Source organism: Brachyhypopomus gauderio, chromosome 7 (assembly GCF_052324685.1).
Source record: "Brachyhypopomus gauderio isolate BG-103 chromosome 7, BGAUD_0.2, whole genome shotgun sequence".
Lineage (NCBI taxonomy): Eukaryota > Metazoa > Chordata > Actinopteri > Gymnotiformes > Hypopomidae > Brachyhypopomus > Brachyhypopomus gauderio.
Window position 1 is genome coordinate 18,406,305 of NC_135217.1, and position 16,585 is coordinate 18,422,889.

The 16,585-nt window shown below is 45.2% G+C and overlaps 3 protein-coding genes across 6 annotated transcripts in view; 1 reads left to right on the forward strand and 2 right to left on the reverse strand.

The window, feature by feature from the left end:
- fam49bb (family with sequence similarity 49 member Bb) overlaps positions 1–10,369 on the reverse strand; it is a 33,611-nt gene extending 23,242 nt beyond the window's left edge. Inside the window, exons 1-3 of the mRNA XM_077012254.1 lie at positions 10,355–10,369; positions 10,150–10,260; positions 15–98 (exon numbers count right to left, since the gene is read on the reverse strand). The gene's annotated coding sequence lies outside the window, so the exon portion shown is untranslated. The remainder of the gene's footprint in view (positions 1–14; positions 99–10,149; positions 10,261–10,354) is intronic.
- Positions 10,370–10,865: 496 nt separating this feature from the next.
- On the forward strand, positions 10,866–13,275 carry eef1a1l3 (eukaryotic translation elongation factor 1 alpha 1, like 3). The gene is made up of 7 exons (XM_077012253.1): positions 10,866–11,112; positions 11,197–11,376; positions 11,505–11,801; positions 11,892–12,042; positions 12,152–12,408; positions 12,541–12,775; positions 12,908–13,275. Exons 1-7 carry the CDS (start codon positions 10,969–10,971, stop codon positions 13,018–13,020), a joined length of 1,377 nt encoding a protein of 458 aa, XP_076868368.1. The 5' UTR covers positions 10,866–10,968; the 3' UTR covers positions 13,021–13,275.
- A 327-nt stretch (positions 13,276–13,602) lies between these two features.
- The window catches only part of asap1b (ArfGAP with SH3 domain, ankyrin repeat and PH domain 1b), a 59,282-nt gene continuing 56,299 nt past the window's right edge, over positions 13,603–16,585 (reverse strand). For all 4 annotated transcript variants that reach the window (XM_077012252.1, XM_077012250.1, XM_077012251.1 and 1 more), the window contains 3 exons: positions 16,051–16,559; positions 15,821–15,943; positions 13,603–14,942 (listed from right to left, as the gene is read on the reverse strand). In XM_077012252.1, the coding sequence (XP_076868367.1) occupies positions 14,868–14,942; positions 15,821–15,943; positions 16,051–16,559 (707 nt within the window). In that variant the 3' untranslated portion in view covers positions 13,603–14,867. The remainder of the gene's footprint in view (positions 14,943–15,820; positions 15,944–16,050; positions 16,560–16,585) is intronic.

The following is a 16,585-nucleotide window of genomic DNA, read 5'->3' on the forward strand; positions in this document are numbered from 1 at the left end:
TATATAATGCTCACCAGAAGACATGCAGAGGAAGGAGACAGGTGGGATAGCCCGTCTAGCCGCTCAGCTGAGGTCACAGACCTGCAGAGGAACTTGCACTGTGGGAGAGAGAGAGAGAGGGGGGGGGGGAGTAGAGAGGAAGAGAGAGGGAGTAGAGAGAGAAAGGGAGAAGAGAATGATCAGTAACCTCAATGGTATAATGAAACCTTTAGCCATCGTGCTGTCATGGAGGAAACGGTACTTGTAAATGCCCACAAATGTCCAAGAACATCAATATTCAACCACTCAAGTGACACCAAAAAGCATTTCCCCTTTCAATTCCTAAGAGTCCCTTCTGTCTGTTCCGTTATAGATACAACACAGCTCCTTAATTATTCTAAAAAAAATCTCAATAAAAAAACAAGTCAATATTATTCTCAGACCTGCCTACTTTATTTCCTATTAGATCCCTCCACTGGACATTTTGCAATATTTTCAGATGACAGTTATATTAGGGACGGTTGTGGTCAGGCATGCGGGAAGATATTTTATGTAGGTGGGCTTCCACCCGGGGGGAGGGGGACATGGAAATGAAATACCGCCATAAGTTACACACACTCAACCCATGAAGGCCTGAGGTTGTGTCATTTTCAACCTTCTTGTCCGTTGTAACATTATTAATATTCCTTTTATAATTTTCCCAACATGAACATAAAAACATTTTTGTTTGCCATCACTTGCTGTTATGTGGTTGCACGGCTTCCTACTGGTGGTGGTGGAGTTTAAACAACAAATAATTTTAATTATTACTGTTTAAATAGTGCTCTTTAGGAACTGTCAGATTTATGAGCTTTTGTTCTGTTAGCTGTGCCATTTTTCAGAGACCTACATTGTTGCCGGTAAAGGAGACCTCACCCACAGCGGAACTACCAAGCTGATTCTTTCCATCAAATGGAGTTTTACTTTCAAAGTGTAAAATTGGCCTAGTTAAGTAGACAGGGCTGATTACAGCTAACATTTGGATTCAGCGGAACTTCACTGACCAAGAAAGACGGGAACCTGATTGGCGCCATAAACCACCTGAGAGCAGCTAATTCTGCTTCGCTGCGAGTTGCGGTGAAAAAGCTGACCTGGGATCAGACTCTTTCCGCGCACCGCCAAGGACAAGCCACATTCTGTCGGCCTGTGGGAGCTAACGAAGGCCGTCGCCTGCCTGATCTCAGAGCTGCAGCTCGTGTGCGGGCGTGCTCGCGTGCCCTGCGGCTGAGAGGGGGAGGTGCTCGGGCCGCTTCCTCTTGTGCAAGACTTCCTTCTATTTGGAGCAGGTTTGCAGACTTCAGGTTCCTGTCCTAAACATCAGCTGTGGCGTGCTAGCAGCTCTGTCTGTCTGCACTAAGCTGTCAGTAGTTTTGGAAAACTCAACTAATATGGTTCTTATGTTGTTCAGTACCTGAAATTAAGGAATGCAAGCTGAGACCAAGACTGTATTCTGCGTTGCACAAAGGCTTAAGTAGCAACATGGTTCACTATTTGTAACCAGAGGACAGGAAATGAACTTGGTGTTTCATGTTAAAAGAACAACTAATTGACTTATTTACACAGCACACCATCCTTGTTTATGTTGTACAAGTTTTAACAAAAAATTTCAACTAGAAATAAAATGATGTAAGAAGTATTTGTATGAACTTTATTTCACAGGACAGGTAAATGTTAAACAAAGACTAAAACTTTTGTGTGGGTTCATGGAATGGTTGGTTGTCCCCTGGGTCTCAGAAAATCCCATCTGCAATCCCTTAATCTCCAAAGGGAGCATAAAAGACAAAAACTCTTCCTCACAAAACTTACATTTTACTTTACAGGAAGAGGGAGGTCAAACACTCAAACAATGACCCAAATGATTCAAAGGTTTTAAACCAAAAGGGGTGAGTGTGTCTGCGATGACGATGAGGATGATGATGTGATGACCTCATCACAGCTGGGCTCTTCATTACAGCGAGTCCGTCACATAACTGATCTGTATCCATAAGACCAGCACATGTAGCAAGAGAGATGGTAGTCGTCGGTGGGCGAACGGTGCTCTCTGCTAGATGGTGAAATTACAAATAAGGCCAAAAAAAAAGTGCTTAATGATTGTTCAGTTACCTGTGCAGGTGACGGAGAATTTCATTCCCCAAGGCAGCCTGGCCTACATGTTTTAAACTCAGCCTGACGTGTCTGACTATTTTTAAGCAGGCTGCAGTCTTGTCAGCTCCTGCTGTCAGGACAAACTTTGAGACTTCTGCTCGACGGTGCCTGCAAGAACAGGGCAACTTCTCCATCCTACAGCCAGGCTGCCATGTGGGCGCCACGCCAGCTGATGGCACCGCGGTTTGTGGGGTGACGATGGGCAAAGGGCCAGCTAGCCCAGATCAGAGAGAGACGGACGAGTCGGTCGCCAGATTCTGAACTCTGGGCTGAGACGCGTGGCCACGGCCTGTCGGAAAAGCCACAAGCGGGCTGATGATGGCAGGATCCGTCCTACCCTTCCACCCCGCGCTGGACCCATTAAGAGCTCTTTCAGAAGACCAATAAAGAGAAACAATGACTGGCTAAGTGCTTTCTGGAGACAAACCGAGTCCAACGTGCAGCCGCCCCTGCCAAACTAAGGCGGAGACCACCAGTAGGAGGCGACAGAGAGCGTGTCCATTCCAGAGTCGGCAAGCAGGACTGAATGAAACTGAAAGGAAAACAACAAACACGACGTCCTTCACGCACAATGCTACAGCACACTTGGCCCTGAAAACAGCATGTTAGCACAAGACACTGCACATGACTAGCGCAGAAAGGCACAGAGGCTGTGTGTGTGTGTGTGTGTGTGTGTGTGTGTGTTGTGGGAGGATCAGGGTTCAGGCACCTTGTCCAAGGTCAAACTCGAGCACTGTTCAAGCACTCTCAAGGATTTCAAGCACCCGTAGAAACCCTGGAGTATTCGTACATGGTTTACGTACCATGAGTCTTTTTACCTGAATAGTCCAGTTCAAGATCTCATTTCTAAGGAACAGATTCTGATGTGGTTTGTTTGCTCTCAAAAATATTTCCTAACATGCTGTAATAGTCTGAATCTAAAAAAGATTCATTGTGGTTATTACAGATAACTAAATGCAGATGAAAAACACTGGGACAAGACAAGAAAGAGGGGGGGGGGACACAAATGTGGACAAGTGGAGATAAAGATCACAGAAACATCTGCCTGGTATCACTCAGTCCCAGTGCAGTGCACACGAGAACTCAAGCCCTGCACGGGCTGGTCCAGGTGCACTGGGGGAGGGGTGGTCCACTGCACAGCGCAGTATAGGGTCATAACTGCACTTCCAGTGCGTGGGAAAATCCATGAGGCACAGCAAACGTGTTTTATCTCTACGACACATGGGCTCATGTGGTTGGCTTTGCCAATTAAGAGCACACATGACTAACCTGTTTATGGGAACGGCTAGTTTCCATTTATCCTCTTCAGTATTTGACCAAATCCCTATTTCGTTTAACTTTGCTGGACTCGGGATGTTTGTCCGTAGACAGGTATAGCTGTTGTGGTATCCTCTTAAGTTTGTTTACAGCGTGACTGTGTAAGTGGCCTACAGGATGGTGTCTGCTACACACACTGCTCAGCACTAGGGGAGGGGGCAGAAAACACAAGCTTGGGGGGGAGCCACAAACACGCCGGACCGTCTCACACCGGCAGCATTTCACCGTTCTGCTTACAAACCTCCAAGCACAGGTCAGTCAGGGCAGCCTTTCTGGGTCCAGCCGCTCTTGCCATCACAGGTTTTGCGTGGACAAGGCCGTGTTGTTCACTGGGGCCTCGGTCAGCAGCTGTGGTCCAGGAGGATCGGCCCTGACCTGTGCACACGGGGCGGCTAAGCAGCTCAGACACCCAAATCTCAGATGGACAACACTGCACATCATTGTCATCAAGGTGTGCTTTTGCCATAACAACACTGAGTGCCACAATCTCCAGTGTTCTCCGAATGTTCCTGAGTGTTCTCCAGGTGTTCTGAAGAATCGCAGCGTTTACACAATCCAACATGTGACGTTTTGGTTAAAATAATGGAGGCCAATGTTAAACCATGTTTCATATTAATGCACAGCATGTACAACAGAGGTGTTGAGTCCGAAGCAGAGCACATCACCGATACCTATTAAATGTCAGACACACACAGGGTGACATTTCTTTGCTTGCCTTAAATAGGTCTCTAAAAATTATATGCGAGTTCAGGAAATCCGTTTGGATTTCTATGACTTTGTCGACCTTGAGGTGAATCCACAAGAACGTGAAAGCAGGCCAGAAAAAAAAAACTAGAGAAGGCTCGATCTGATACCATACGGGAACCGGACTGGACCGGATATACTGTAGAGAGAAAAATCTTTAAGGAAACCAATCCGATACTGTAACAGACCAGTCTGAAAACAGCAATGCTTTGAAGTGCTGCACAGCAGGTCACATGATAACAGCCAGATGAATATGAGCAGGTCACATGATAACAGCCAGATTAATACGAGCAGGTCACATGATAACAGCCAGATTAGTTTGATAAACTCTATAGCTGTATATAAACTAACTATACTTTTCTTCACATTAATGATTAAAACTATGTTCAAATATAAAAACAAAAAACAAACAAACAAAACATGCAGTGGCATATGCAGTGTGTGGACTAGCATTCCTATCATGTTGAGAAAGAACCACAGAATCCTAAGAACCAGTTCAGGAGAGACAAGACTAACTGGACAAGTTCTCTCCTCTAAATTCAAGTTACACTTCAGTCAATTCAAACCACAAGAAAAAGCGGAAGACCAGAGTTTACCGTTAGCTTGCCGAGTTTTAAGGTGGACTGGATTTTGAATAGCTCATCTGAGCTAACTGTGTCCATCACTTTTTACTTATTGATTTTTGGCTCATTATGAGATCACAGACAGCCAGTTTACTGGTGTGTGTGTGTGTGTGTTTGTGTATTGTGCAGAACAGGTTATTGTTAAGCTCATGTGGAATTAGAATTGCCCAAATTATTGTGTACATTTCAGTAGTCAGTGAGCCGTTCTGAGTAGCGGGTACACGGGGAAGAAAGTTTTAGCTTCTTATTTATATTGTTTTATTTATATTTATCTGTCATGCCCATGCATGATATATGTAAAATGTAGTGTATAAAATGCAAAAAAAAAAACCCACCCCAAACCCAAACAACTGAGCCATAGCCTCACCGTGGCTTTTACTGAAAAAATATAGGACTGATATCAGCTGAAACTGAAATACACGATACCCATATCAGATCAATACAGAAACATCGGCCACACTCTCCTCCTCATGCAAAGATTAATGTCACCGGTGCACTTGGCAACTAACTGGCTATCACAATCCAAAATGCATTATAAAAACATAATGCGCATAATTTAGCATACATATACATTATTCATGAGTCAGAAATGTCTTATAGAACAAATGACCAATACTTGAAACAATATGTTCAATATAGTCTAGCACACAGACCACTCTCCTTGCCTCTTTTAAGAAATACCTCTATCGTGCTGAAGAAATTAAGAAGAGGTTGTCAGACAGCTCTTGTATATTATGATAATCTTTTATTTGACTCCGAACACAATTAACAAGACACAAACAATTCCTCCCTTGGGTCGTCCTCACCATGCTGTCCGACCAAGTCTGCTTAATGCACCATTGCAACCACAGCAAATATTTCATCTCCTAAGAATCGCTAAAGCAGATCCTCAGCTCAAACGTTTGGAGCACAAACCACTAGTCTCGCCTTGCTCTCCCAGTCTCTGTCTACTCACCCAAGAGCAAACCAGAGAGACTCCACGGCTGCTCTCCCAACATGTGACCTATAGGCGTGGCTGGCCAAACGCAGAGAAGGTCCAAGCCCGAATGAGCTCCAGCACCTGCTCGGAAGATACTTCTAAACGTCACCACTGAGGAGGGAGTATAAAAGGTACTTAGCAGTCCAGAAATAATCCATTCAAGATTTGCTGATAACGAGGCCACACTTAGCAAAAGATTTTACCAGAGGCAAATTCAGACCATCTGATCAATAAATCACCTTGTAGAACAAAAAAGGAAATTCCAACTGCAAAAGGGGCTTCACTTGCTTGGAATGTTAAAGTAAACACCAAACTCTTGAACCTTCGCTGGAAGAACGTCTGCAAATTTCACGGCTTGCTTACCGATCACATAAGCTTACCAGCATTATTGCTGATGCAACTGTGGTGCAATTTGGCTTCCTCGAGCGTGGTGTGCGTCTTTAAAAGGCTTGGCAGCCTTATCAGCTGTATGTGAACACATAGGACGCTGCCTCGTCTCACACTCTTCTGGAGGACGTAGGTGAGGCTGGTCACATTTGCGTACGCAGTCAGACGGGATTCGGGGAGGGTGACGGGAGACCGTACATTTTCCCAACACACGTCACTCAGGACGTGCTGCTCGGTGGAATGGTGTCTGGAATGGCAGGGGTTCAAAATGGAAAAACCACTGGTACATGTCAGGAAACAGCAAGATGAAATCTGCTGGACTACAAACAGTTGGAACTGGCATGTTTTAAACACTTCCATTACTCAACAGGAACATAACGTCACCCAATACCACACGTCTAGCGCCTACGAAACCATCGATCTTCTTCTAAGGGCGTGTGTATTAACACAACGAACACTAAATAGCAACTTAATAGCAACACTGAAGCTACCTTGCATATTTCCATGCACACTATGGTGCTGATGGCCTAGAGCTGTGCAGAACTACCAATGCTCAGGAAGATCTGAGATGGAAATGAGGTGGAAACAGAGTGCAACCAAGAACAGACTCCACTAAAAAACAAACAAGTAAACAAATCTCATTTATATAAATGTCATTCATAGTTCTTTCCGCCGAAAAATACACACAGACAAAAGGTTGCTAGAACAACCACAAATGTGCTTCGTTTGAGACTTGATTCAAATCCATTTCCTTGTAAACAATATGCTAATATCCAGCAAAACTACACAAGCACTCCAAAAAAATACCAAATACATCTGAACGTTGCTTCAGATGTACATAAATGAAAAGTTCGTTAATAATTTTCACCGAGCCCAAATCTACATATTGCTGAAATGCATGTGATTACATACAAGTAACCAACTAATAACCACTGGTGATTTGATCCCATGTTGACCTGTGCTCACGTGCACCAGTATCTCCCCAGCACACCTCAACATGAAGCACATCACACTTAAGTCAAACTTAAGTAGCACATCACTACCGCTCCCAAAAGACGCATTCACACCATACCTGGTTACGTGGACACCTCTAGGGGCTCCATTACAAAGTGTTTATCTATTTCGCTTAAATTGTTTATTTAGTACCCACCCCCCACAGCTCACCAACTCTATGATTAGGTTGGACACTTGACGGTCAAGGAGAATTAAACCGCACCACTCAATGAAATCTCTAAGCAGCTGCAGTACGTTGCAGCCCTGAACACAAGCATACAGGGAGTCTGAGGAGATCTGGAGGAGAATGAGCTGAAGGTGAAGGACAATGTGCAAAGAGAAGCTTAGAGTACGAAGATGCATACGGCTGATAAATAAAACCAAACCCGTTGTGCCTAGGGGCAAGTTACACCTGTCACGCTGCTTTTCAACACTTTTCATTAATGAATAGACATGTGGACAGAAGAACAGCGTCTGATGCTAGTTGTAAACTCTTTTCACTAGCAAGAGAAGCACAAACAGTTATCCCCTTGTGTTTTAGGACGAGGCGGTACAATGAGGCGTCTGAACCCAGGACCAATCACCTCGCGTAATACATAAAAGATTGTATGTAAGATGTAAACAGGTAGCACACGGTGCCCACGGCGCCTTGCGCGTGATCAAGATCGTACACACGCCGCAATGCCAGGAGCAGAGCCACGGACCCGACGTGCCGAAACGGGCCGTGTGCCAGGGCGAGTGGCCATGGTGGGGCACGTCTCCGTGGGTCCGGAAGGGCAGAACAGTCAAAGCTGTGTAGGCAAACGTGCACGGGCACCAAAGCCTCGATCAGACGCACCTTGGTATGACAGCAGCAGGCATGCTGGGTAAACACAGGTTCAACTACGGCTGCGTGAGATCGGATGCTCCGATGACGGTTGTGTTAACCAGCTGCTACCCGATTGTCATTCGCAGAGCAAGACCAATGGTAACTGATCACACATCCTGACATCCTTTCAAGGTGAACATCATAAACCCATTCGGTTAACAAAGGGGCTAAATGTTGTCCGGGCAGCATATGGTCTCCAACCTCTGTATAGGGGATCGTGGGTTATTTTTAATGTCATGCAAACTTCACCAACAAAGTGAGCTGTGCTTCTATTTCTGTGACCTCTTCGGTATCAGCGTCAGAATTCATGCACACCAGCACAGGTTGATGTGGATCGAGATAACATATTTGGGCCACATCCTCAAAAAAGCAGCGTGGATCTGAAAAGCACATCTCAGCATTTTTTCCGCCCACAAGTCCAGTGTCAACAATCAACCTGTTCTAATTTGGTGTTGTCTGAAATACCCATATCAGACAAACACCCATATCAGACAAAGCCGCTTATGCAAACGACCCTGAGCTAATAAGCAAAACACGCATATCTAAAAGAAAGAAAGAAGTTGTGCAGTGTGGTTTTGATCCGAGGTCTCTGCTCTGAATCAAGGCCTGCTCGGTGACACCTTGCTCAAGTGCACACAGGCACAGCCACAATCTGATGTAGCAGACAGGATGCACAGCCACCCAGAGCTCCCAGTATCCTCCCACTCACACAGATGGGATGCCTTACAGAACAAATGGCCATGCTGGGACCAACAGTTAATTTGGCTGCACTACATACGCGTCTAGCAGCGCTGACACACAGTTGCCTCGAAACGACCAGCACACCAACTTCCTGTGTTCTTTCTGCTTCCACTTTCAGACTTTTACCTACATACCATAAAAGGGGAAGAGGACACGCAGAAACAGGGGCTACGGGATATTCCTAATTCATCCAAAGACGTTACCCTAATACATTTGATTATTTCAGGCGGGATATGTGACACTTTAACATAAAGGACACAGTTAACGGCCAAGCACTGTTCACTGTACGATGGTGATGCGCCCAGTGCGCGTGCAACCGGTCCTTCATCTCCTACCGACCCAGCTCCTCGCCTCCACGGCAGCGAACTCAGCATCCCGGGGGAGGGGATGTCGAGCGTGTCAGTCTTAGCAATATGCCATTCATTGTATATGCCCTCCGACATGCACGGCTGTGAGATGTCCAATAAAAGAGCGTAATTAAACAGTGATCGGCACCGCGCACGGAAGTCCAGGCTCGCTCCAGGACGCAGCGTCGCCACTCGACCGTGGAGGCACGTTTGCATCTTGCAGATTGCAAGATTAGAGGTTGGTGCTTGGGCAGTACACAAAAGAAACTTAAGAGGTCAGGAAAGCAAAAGTTGGCTCGTGTGGAAGAGGTTAAACGCTATCTAAAAGAGGGAGGAGATGTGTGTGTGTGTGTGAGAGAGAGAGAGAGAGAGTGTGTGTGTGTGTGTGTAAGAGAGAGAGAAGAGAAAGAGGGAACCGACTGACATGCCCTGCGTTTGTTCCAACAGCGGATTATCTCGTTGCTACACAGATTTCGACATGCCCATCCGGTATTACTATATTAAAACTAAGGCGAGCTATTTGCAAGCCCAGCCCCAATCATCAATGAGCTGCAAACAAGATTAACTCCTTAGTAGAGTATATGGGACAATTTCTATTTAACAGCAGCACATAGAGAGGTTATGCATAACTAACTAGTCAGTATTGTGGTATCTGTAGTTGATCCTGGGAGGGAGGGGACGTCTACTACCTATAAACCACCGTGAGCTGTTGCTTCGGATTAGATAAGGATACATTGGCTCCTGAAGAGGAGTTTTACGTCGATCTAGGACAGACTACTGCTGCAACGCTCATCGGTCCAACCTACCTTCTCAAAGACTCACATCTCAAGTTCGTGTCTACTGTCTTCTCATCTCAACACTCAGTCACACGCCGCTTCATTCACTCCTGCATTGTCTCGTCAATATTTACAAAACCCCACCGATTATTCGGACCACAACCCATTGTCCTGACCCGAACAAGGACAACAACACTGAAAGCAAACATACCTTTACGTGTAAAGTGTGAAGAGACGGGTCTGGTGCTCCGGTACCACGCTAAGCTCCGGGAAGAGTGACTTACTTCTCTCTCTCTCTCTCTCTCTCTCAGCTGTCTCACTCCTATTTCCGGGTTAGTGAAACGTCACTGAGCTTCTCTTGAACAGGTTCATTAAAATAAGGTCAATACTATCTCAAACCGCTCATTTGGTCTTACCGGAGAACGATGTTCTTAAACAGACAAACAGATAATGTGTCGGATAATCGATTCGATCATTAGTCGCGCAACGGCAGTTCACACTAGATACTGATGATTATCTGCTACCCCCTGTGGTCCACTCGAGCAACTGCTGGAGACCGCCACACCTGATCCGTTATCTTGGTAGAAATGATAGACTTATGAAACAATTATTACATTTGTAGCAACTCTGCTGTTCTTTGGGACTGGTACATCAGATGTAATATGCGAAGTATAATTATCGTAACAAGACTGTGTGTGTGTGTGTGTGTGTGTGTGTGTGTGTGTGTGTGTGTGTGTGTGTGTGTGTGTGTGTGTGTGTGTGAGAGAGAGAGAGAGAGAGAGAGAGAGAGAGAGAGAGAGAGAGAGAGAGAGAGAGAGAGACTTTAAGGCTCACGAATCTATAACTGGTCATGCGTCATTTAACTCACCTGATATTAATGAAATTAGGCGATTTAATTAAAGCCACATGTTTGCTCAGTTAAACTATATAATTTGTCAGCACAGTCGGCTCCTTCTACACTGGCAGCCTCGGCGAAAGTACATAGTGGTTAACTTAATCCTTCACATCTAGCGATCCCGGGTTGTACGACATGGTCAAAGAGAGAGTTCACATCAACCTGGTTATCATTGGCCATGTGGACAGCGGCAAGTCCACGACCACGGGCCATCTGGTTTATAAGTGTGGTGGTGTGGACCCCAGAACCCTGGAGAAGTACGAGAAGGCTGCATCACAGGTGAGCGTCTTGGGTCTGGAAATTGGATATAGGGACTACTTTTTTAAACACTTGTATAAATCTAAAACGAGTTTTATTTTACAGATGGGTAAGAGTTCCTTCAAATACGCATGGGTTCTCGACAAACTCAAAGCGGAGAGGGAGCGTGGCATTACCATCGACATCTCCTTGCTCAAGTTCAACACTCAGAAGTACGTGATAACGATCATCGATGCGCCAGGACACCGTGACTTCATTAAGAACATGATTACGGGAACCTCGCAGGTACAAACCAACCGCAGGCCACAATGTTTGGCGTTTTTGACATACTAAACATCAATTTAAGAGACTAATAGCCTTATAAAGATTTTTATGGGGTTTTTTTTGTCTACTTACTACTTCTGTGCCTGCAGGCAGATGCAGCTCTCTTGGTTGTATCTGCAGCAAAGGGGGAGTTTGAAGCTGGTATATCACGCAATGGACAGACCAGGGAGCACGCCCTGTTAGCTTATACCCTTGGGGTCAAGCAGCTCATTGTGTGCGTCAACAAAATGGACCTGACTGAACCGCCCTTCAGTCAAAACCGGTTTGAGGAGGTGATGAAGAACGTTACGGTCTTCATCAAGAAGATTGGTTACGACCCAACTGCGGTGCCTTTCGTTCCTGTGTCTGGTTGGGGTGGTGACAACATGCTTGCACCATCACAGAAGGTGAAACATTAATACTACAATTATGCAGATATTTTCAGCCTTCTGCCTCTGAGGATTAACTGAAGCCATTTCTAACCATTTTCTTTTTAGATGTCTTGGTTCAAGGGGTGGAAGATAAAGAGAAAGGATGGCTTTTCAAGTGGCAAGACTCTGTTGGAGGTGCTGGACTCTCTGCATCCTCCAGTGCGAACTGCTAACAAACCCCTCCGCCTACCCCTGCAGGATGTCTACAAGATTGGAGGTCAGGATGTTTATTGCTTTTTCTTACTCTTTCTGCAGCAAATACTAAAGCTTTTTACATGCTGTACCGGGCCCTACCTGAGACGCTGTCCATTTGTGCTCCATTCCAGGAGTTGGGACGGTTCCCGTGGGAAAGATAGAGACCGGGATCCTGAAGCCAGGAATGGTTCTGACCTTCTCGCCAGCCAAGTTGACTGCAGAGGTCAAATCGATTGAGATGCATCACCAGGGGCTTCAGACAGCCCTGCCAGGACACAATGTAGGCTTCAACATCAAGAACGTGGCTGTGAAGAACCTCAGACGTGGCGACGTTGCTGGCAATGCTCAGCAGGACCCACCGTCTGATGTTAGTAGCTTTACTGCTCAGGTAAGCCACAGATGGATGCGTGACCTGTCCCTTTTTTTTTTTTTTTTTTTTTTTTCCTTCAAACAGGTGTTGGGGGTTTTAAAAGCAGCATTAAGGCAGAAGAGTGACTGATGTAATTTCCTTTTTCTGTAGGTGATCATTCTGAATCACCCTGGCAAAGTGAAGAGCGGCTACTCTCCTGTGCTGGACTGCCACACCACGCACGTGACATGCCGCTTTGTGGAGTTGCAGGAGAAGCTCGACCGTCGTACAGGGAAGAAACTGGAGGACTTGCCCCAGTACCTGGTGTCAGGAGATGCTGCCACGGTCAAACTCGTCCCCATCAAACCCCTGTGTGTGGAGAGCTTCTTCAACTATCCTCCCTTAGGTGAGCTTTGTTAGCTGTGCCTTCTGCCAGCAGACGTACCACACCAATGGAGAAACTGCTGTAAAGTAGGTATCGTGGGACTGGGGATCAACTGAATTTTTACAGTTGAACTGATACCATCTTCCTCTTCAGGGCGGTTTGCTGCAAGGGACCTGAAGCAGACGGTGGCTGTGGGGGTGATCAAGTCTGTGGAGAAGGTGGAGCAGACCAAGAGAACTGCACAGAAAGCTCAAGTATCAAAATGAATTGATCATTTAACCCTTTTATGATTTGGCTTTTGTTTACCAGCAGTCTGGTATGTGAACCTTAAATCCGTGTTTAGGTTAAGTTTGACTTAATTGTGCTAAATGCATTGTTAATTTGAAGATTAAGCTGCTTCTTTTAGATGGAGTAGGCCAAACTGGCTTTATTGAATATTGTCTTGAATATTAAATGACTAGAGGCCTGTAATAAGAAATTAAGTTGCTGGACTGCAAATTAAATTTCATTTTGTCAATTCAGTTTTGGAACCGAATCTCATCCTTGCCCTTTTAATGCCCTTGTGGTATTGGTGGTGGAGTTGCAGGAAAATGCAACTGGGCTCATCTTACCAATTGTGTGCCGGGTAATGATACTAAAGCAAGAAGTCTCATTTTAAACTGTAATACCAATGTATGTAAAAATTGCTACACTGGCACCCTCCCTCGCTGTCTGCAAACGCGTCCCTCTTTGCCTTAGCTGTCCTTGTCCATGTGAAGTGTAAGCTGGAGGTGTTTAGTCAGGCCTGTATTTACAGTATAATGTTGCTTCCACAGACTTCCCACAATTTCAAATAATTCAAAATGATCTGGAGTGATTACACCATAAATTTAATTTCACCCATTTTAAACAGCTTTTTTTTTTCTTTTGAATCGGGTCTGGTGGTTACAAAATTGAACAGGTGGTTACAGGTCACTTGTATGACATTTGGGGGGTGGTGAGTGGCAAAGTTTGGGATTTGCTTTAGGCTTACCGTTCTCAAATGTATTGACGACCTGAGTATCTTTCTAAAATGGTCTCCAGCATAAAACGGTCTAGAATAAGTTTGTGGCCGTGGCAGCATGGGATTGCTGTCGTGTTGCATTATGATCTTGTTCATCCCACTACATACCGAATACCTTTGAGTCTTTTAAAACTAGAAAATTCCCATCTGCTTGGAATGCTTCAAGTATTGGTCCTTGGTGGTCATCAATAAATGGGATGAAGAGAACCAGTTTCTGCAAGGGGGGGGCTTTAAAATGTAATATGTAGATAAGACTTGAGTAATGTCCTCTGAGATGACTTGAATCTTAGATCTGTAGAGGTGGAAGGAAACTTGAGACAAAGAGCCAGTGGTCACGGGTTTGAACCATAACTAATGGGGGATGCATCTTGCAGGTTCATTTTCATGGAAGAGAGAAGTCAAAGGGGAGGAGTTGCCCAACATTGTATGTGCTATAGTGGTACACAGATGTGGAGGTAAAGTCATTTGAGCTCTGATGTCAATGGTCTTGAGTCATTGACACTTATTCTTGCATCCTGAGCATGGAAGTTGGTGCCCTGTCTCGAATACATGATCGCTGCACGGCCTCCGTGCCCACAGACTGTGCCAACAACCAGCAATCTATCAATACTTCACAGTTCACTGTTTAAACAGAACTGACCCTGGGTGTAGTTGGCCCAGGGCACAAAACAAGCACACACCTTTTTACTTTTTGCCACACTTATACATGGTTGTATATTTACACACACAAACCCAAAACACTCACTGGTGGGTGTGTGTGCAGCCAACACCAATCTATACAGTCATTATGTACAAAAACTTTAACAGCTGAATATGGGTAAATGCTGGGTGCAGACACTGCTCTGATAGACTGCATTACAGTTAAACAGGAATGATAACACTGGTAAAATTAGATACTAGTCACTCCATGATTGTGAGGAAGTTAATAAGGGCTTTCATTTTATGTTCCGTTTTGTGGTTTTATTTTCACTTTTTTTAAAGTCCTGTTGAGATCTCCACAGCTATTTACAGCGTTTCACTTGGAAAGAGATGAACAAGGTAGGGCGGCTGCATGGCTCAGGGTGGTGGTTGTCAGTCAGACAGGATGTGGACAAAGGACATGGGGAAGACACCTTTCCTCTCTGGCTCTCCTTCAATGTGCCCGATCTAAAAACAAAAAAAAAAGGTTACATTGAAATATTTCATCATGCACAGCTAAAAATGCACAAGGAAGTGAGATATAACCAGTAATTTCCATAAAGTACCACATTAATGTGGGTACACGTTGAACTCAAGTCTATTGAGAGTTTATTCTTTAAAACCACACAGGATGTTTATGGTTTCAAAGCTCACTTCAGAAATGACACTTTGATGCTGAGGAAATGAAAGTATTAGCTAACATTTTCACAGTGTTCAGCACGCTAAGGAGTTTGACAATGGCTGCCTTCAGCTGTCATGAGTCATCTGGACTGTGGCCCTTAAACCTCGACTACACAATACATTTTATGTTATTCACACGTGGATCAATCATTAGGGCCAGTCCCAAGCATGTTGGACTGATGCTTACTGTAAATGAATGGGCAATGATTAACTGATAAGGTCTGATAAGGACAAATACAGAGAATGAAGAACCCTTAAAGTCACTACAGCTCTCTACAGCGTTCTGTCTGATTGCACTAGATGCCTGTGGGTTCTAAGCATTGAATTTCTTTTCCATTTTGAAATCCAATTAGACATTTTTTAACCTCTATAGTCTATAGAACATGAGTTTAAGCTTTCCTTTACATTTAACCACTATCTGAGAATGTTCTAGATTATTCCCAGAAAAGTCTGCATGAGGTAAGAGTTGTACTAAAGGAGGTTCTAATGGTGAATTGCAATCCAGGTGATCACATGATCTGCACATTAAAAAAAGGCTCTGAGACCTCCATGAGCTTAGTCGTGTATGTGAGAACATGGCAAACCCAAAGCCAAGAAGTTCTTGTGGTGCCCTGGCAGCGACCATAAGAAGTACAAGGGTTCATGAATGCTGTGGTTCTACTCACCCACCACTCCTGGTCCTCCTCACCAGTCACCACGATGACCTCACCTTCCACAAAGGTGAGCTCGTCGTCATTATCTGCTTGACAGTCGTAGATGGTCTTCACTCGCCTCGTTTTACTCTTCCCCTGGATAAATCGGGGGGGGGGGAAACACAACAGCTCGTTAGATTGCCAGTTGTGATTAATTGTCTGTTGTGACCATCTGTCCAAATGCTCTTAAAGAAAACACTCACGGTGCTGAACTTCCTGGGCAGTGGTACTGGCATCTCAGGGGGGGCTGCTGGGCTCCCATTGGCTTCTTCAATAGAGTGGGTGGGCTGAGGAGGCTGCTCTACTTCCTGATTGGCCATGGGCATGTCCGGGGTCTCTGTTTTGAGTGCCACCTCTCCAGGAGGTGGCTTTGGAGCAGGTTCGGGAGCTATGGGCTTGGGGGTGGGAATCTCAGTCAGCTGGGGTTTGGGTCGAAGGTCTTTTAACAGAGGCTTGGGTGGCAAATCACCAAGCTGGGGTTTGGGAGGTAGGTCAGAAAGCTGTGGCTTTGGGGGCAGTTCCCCAGGTTTAGGGGGTAATTCTGAGGGGTGAGGTTTAGTTGGTAGGTCTACAGGCTGGGGTTTGTCAGGTAGTGGAATTTTCTGTGGAGTGTCAGATCCCTGCGGAGACTTTTGGAAAAGTAAAGGCTCTGGAAGCTGGACAGATCTGTCCACAGAAGGGTGGTGGATGGTGTCAATCTTACGCAGAGCAACTGAGGACAAATAAGAAGTGTATCGT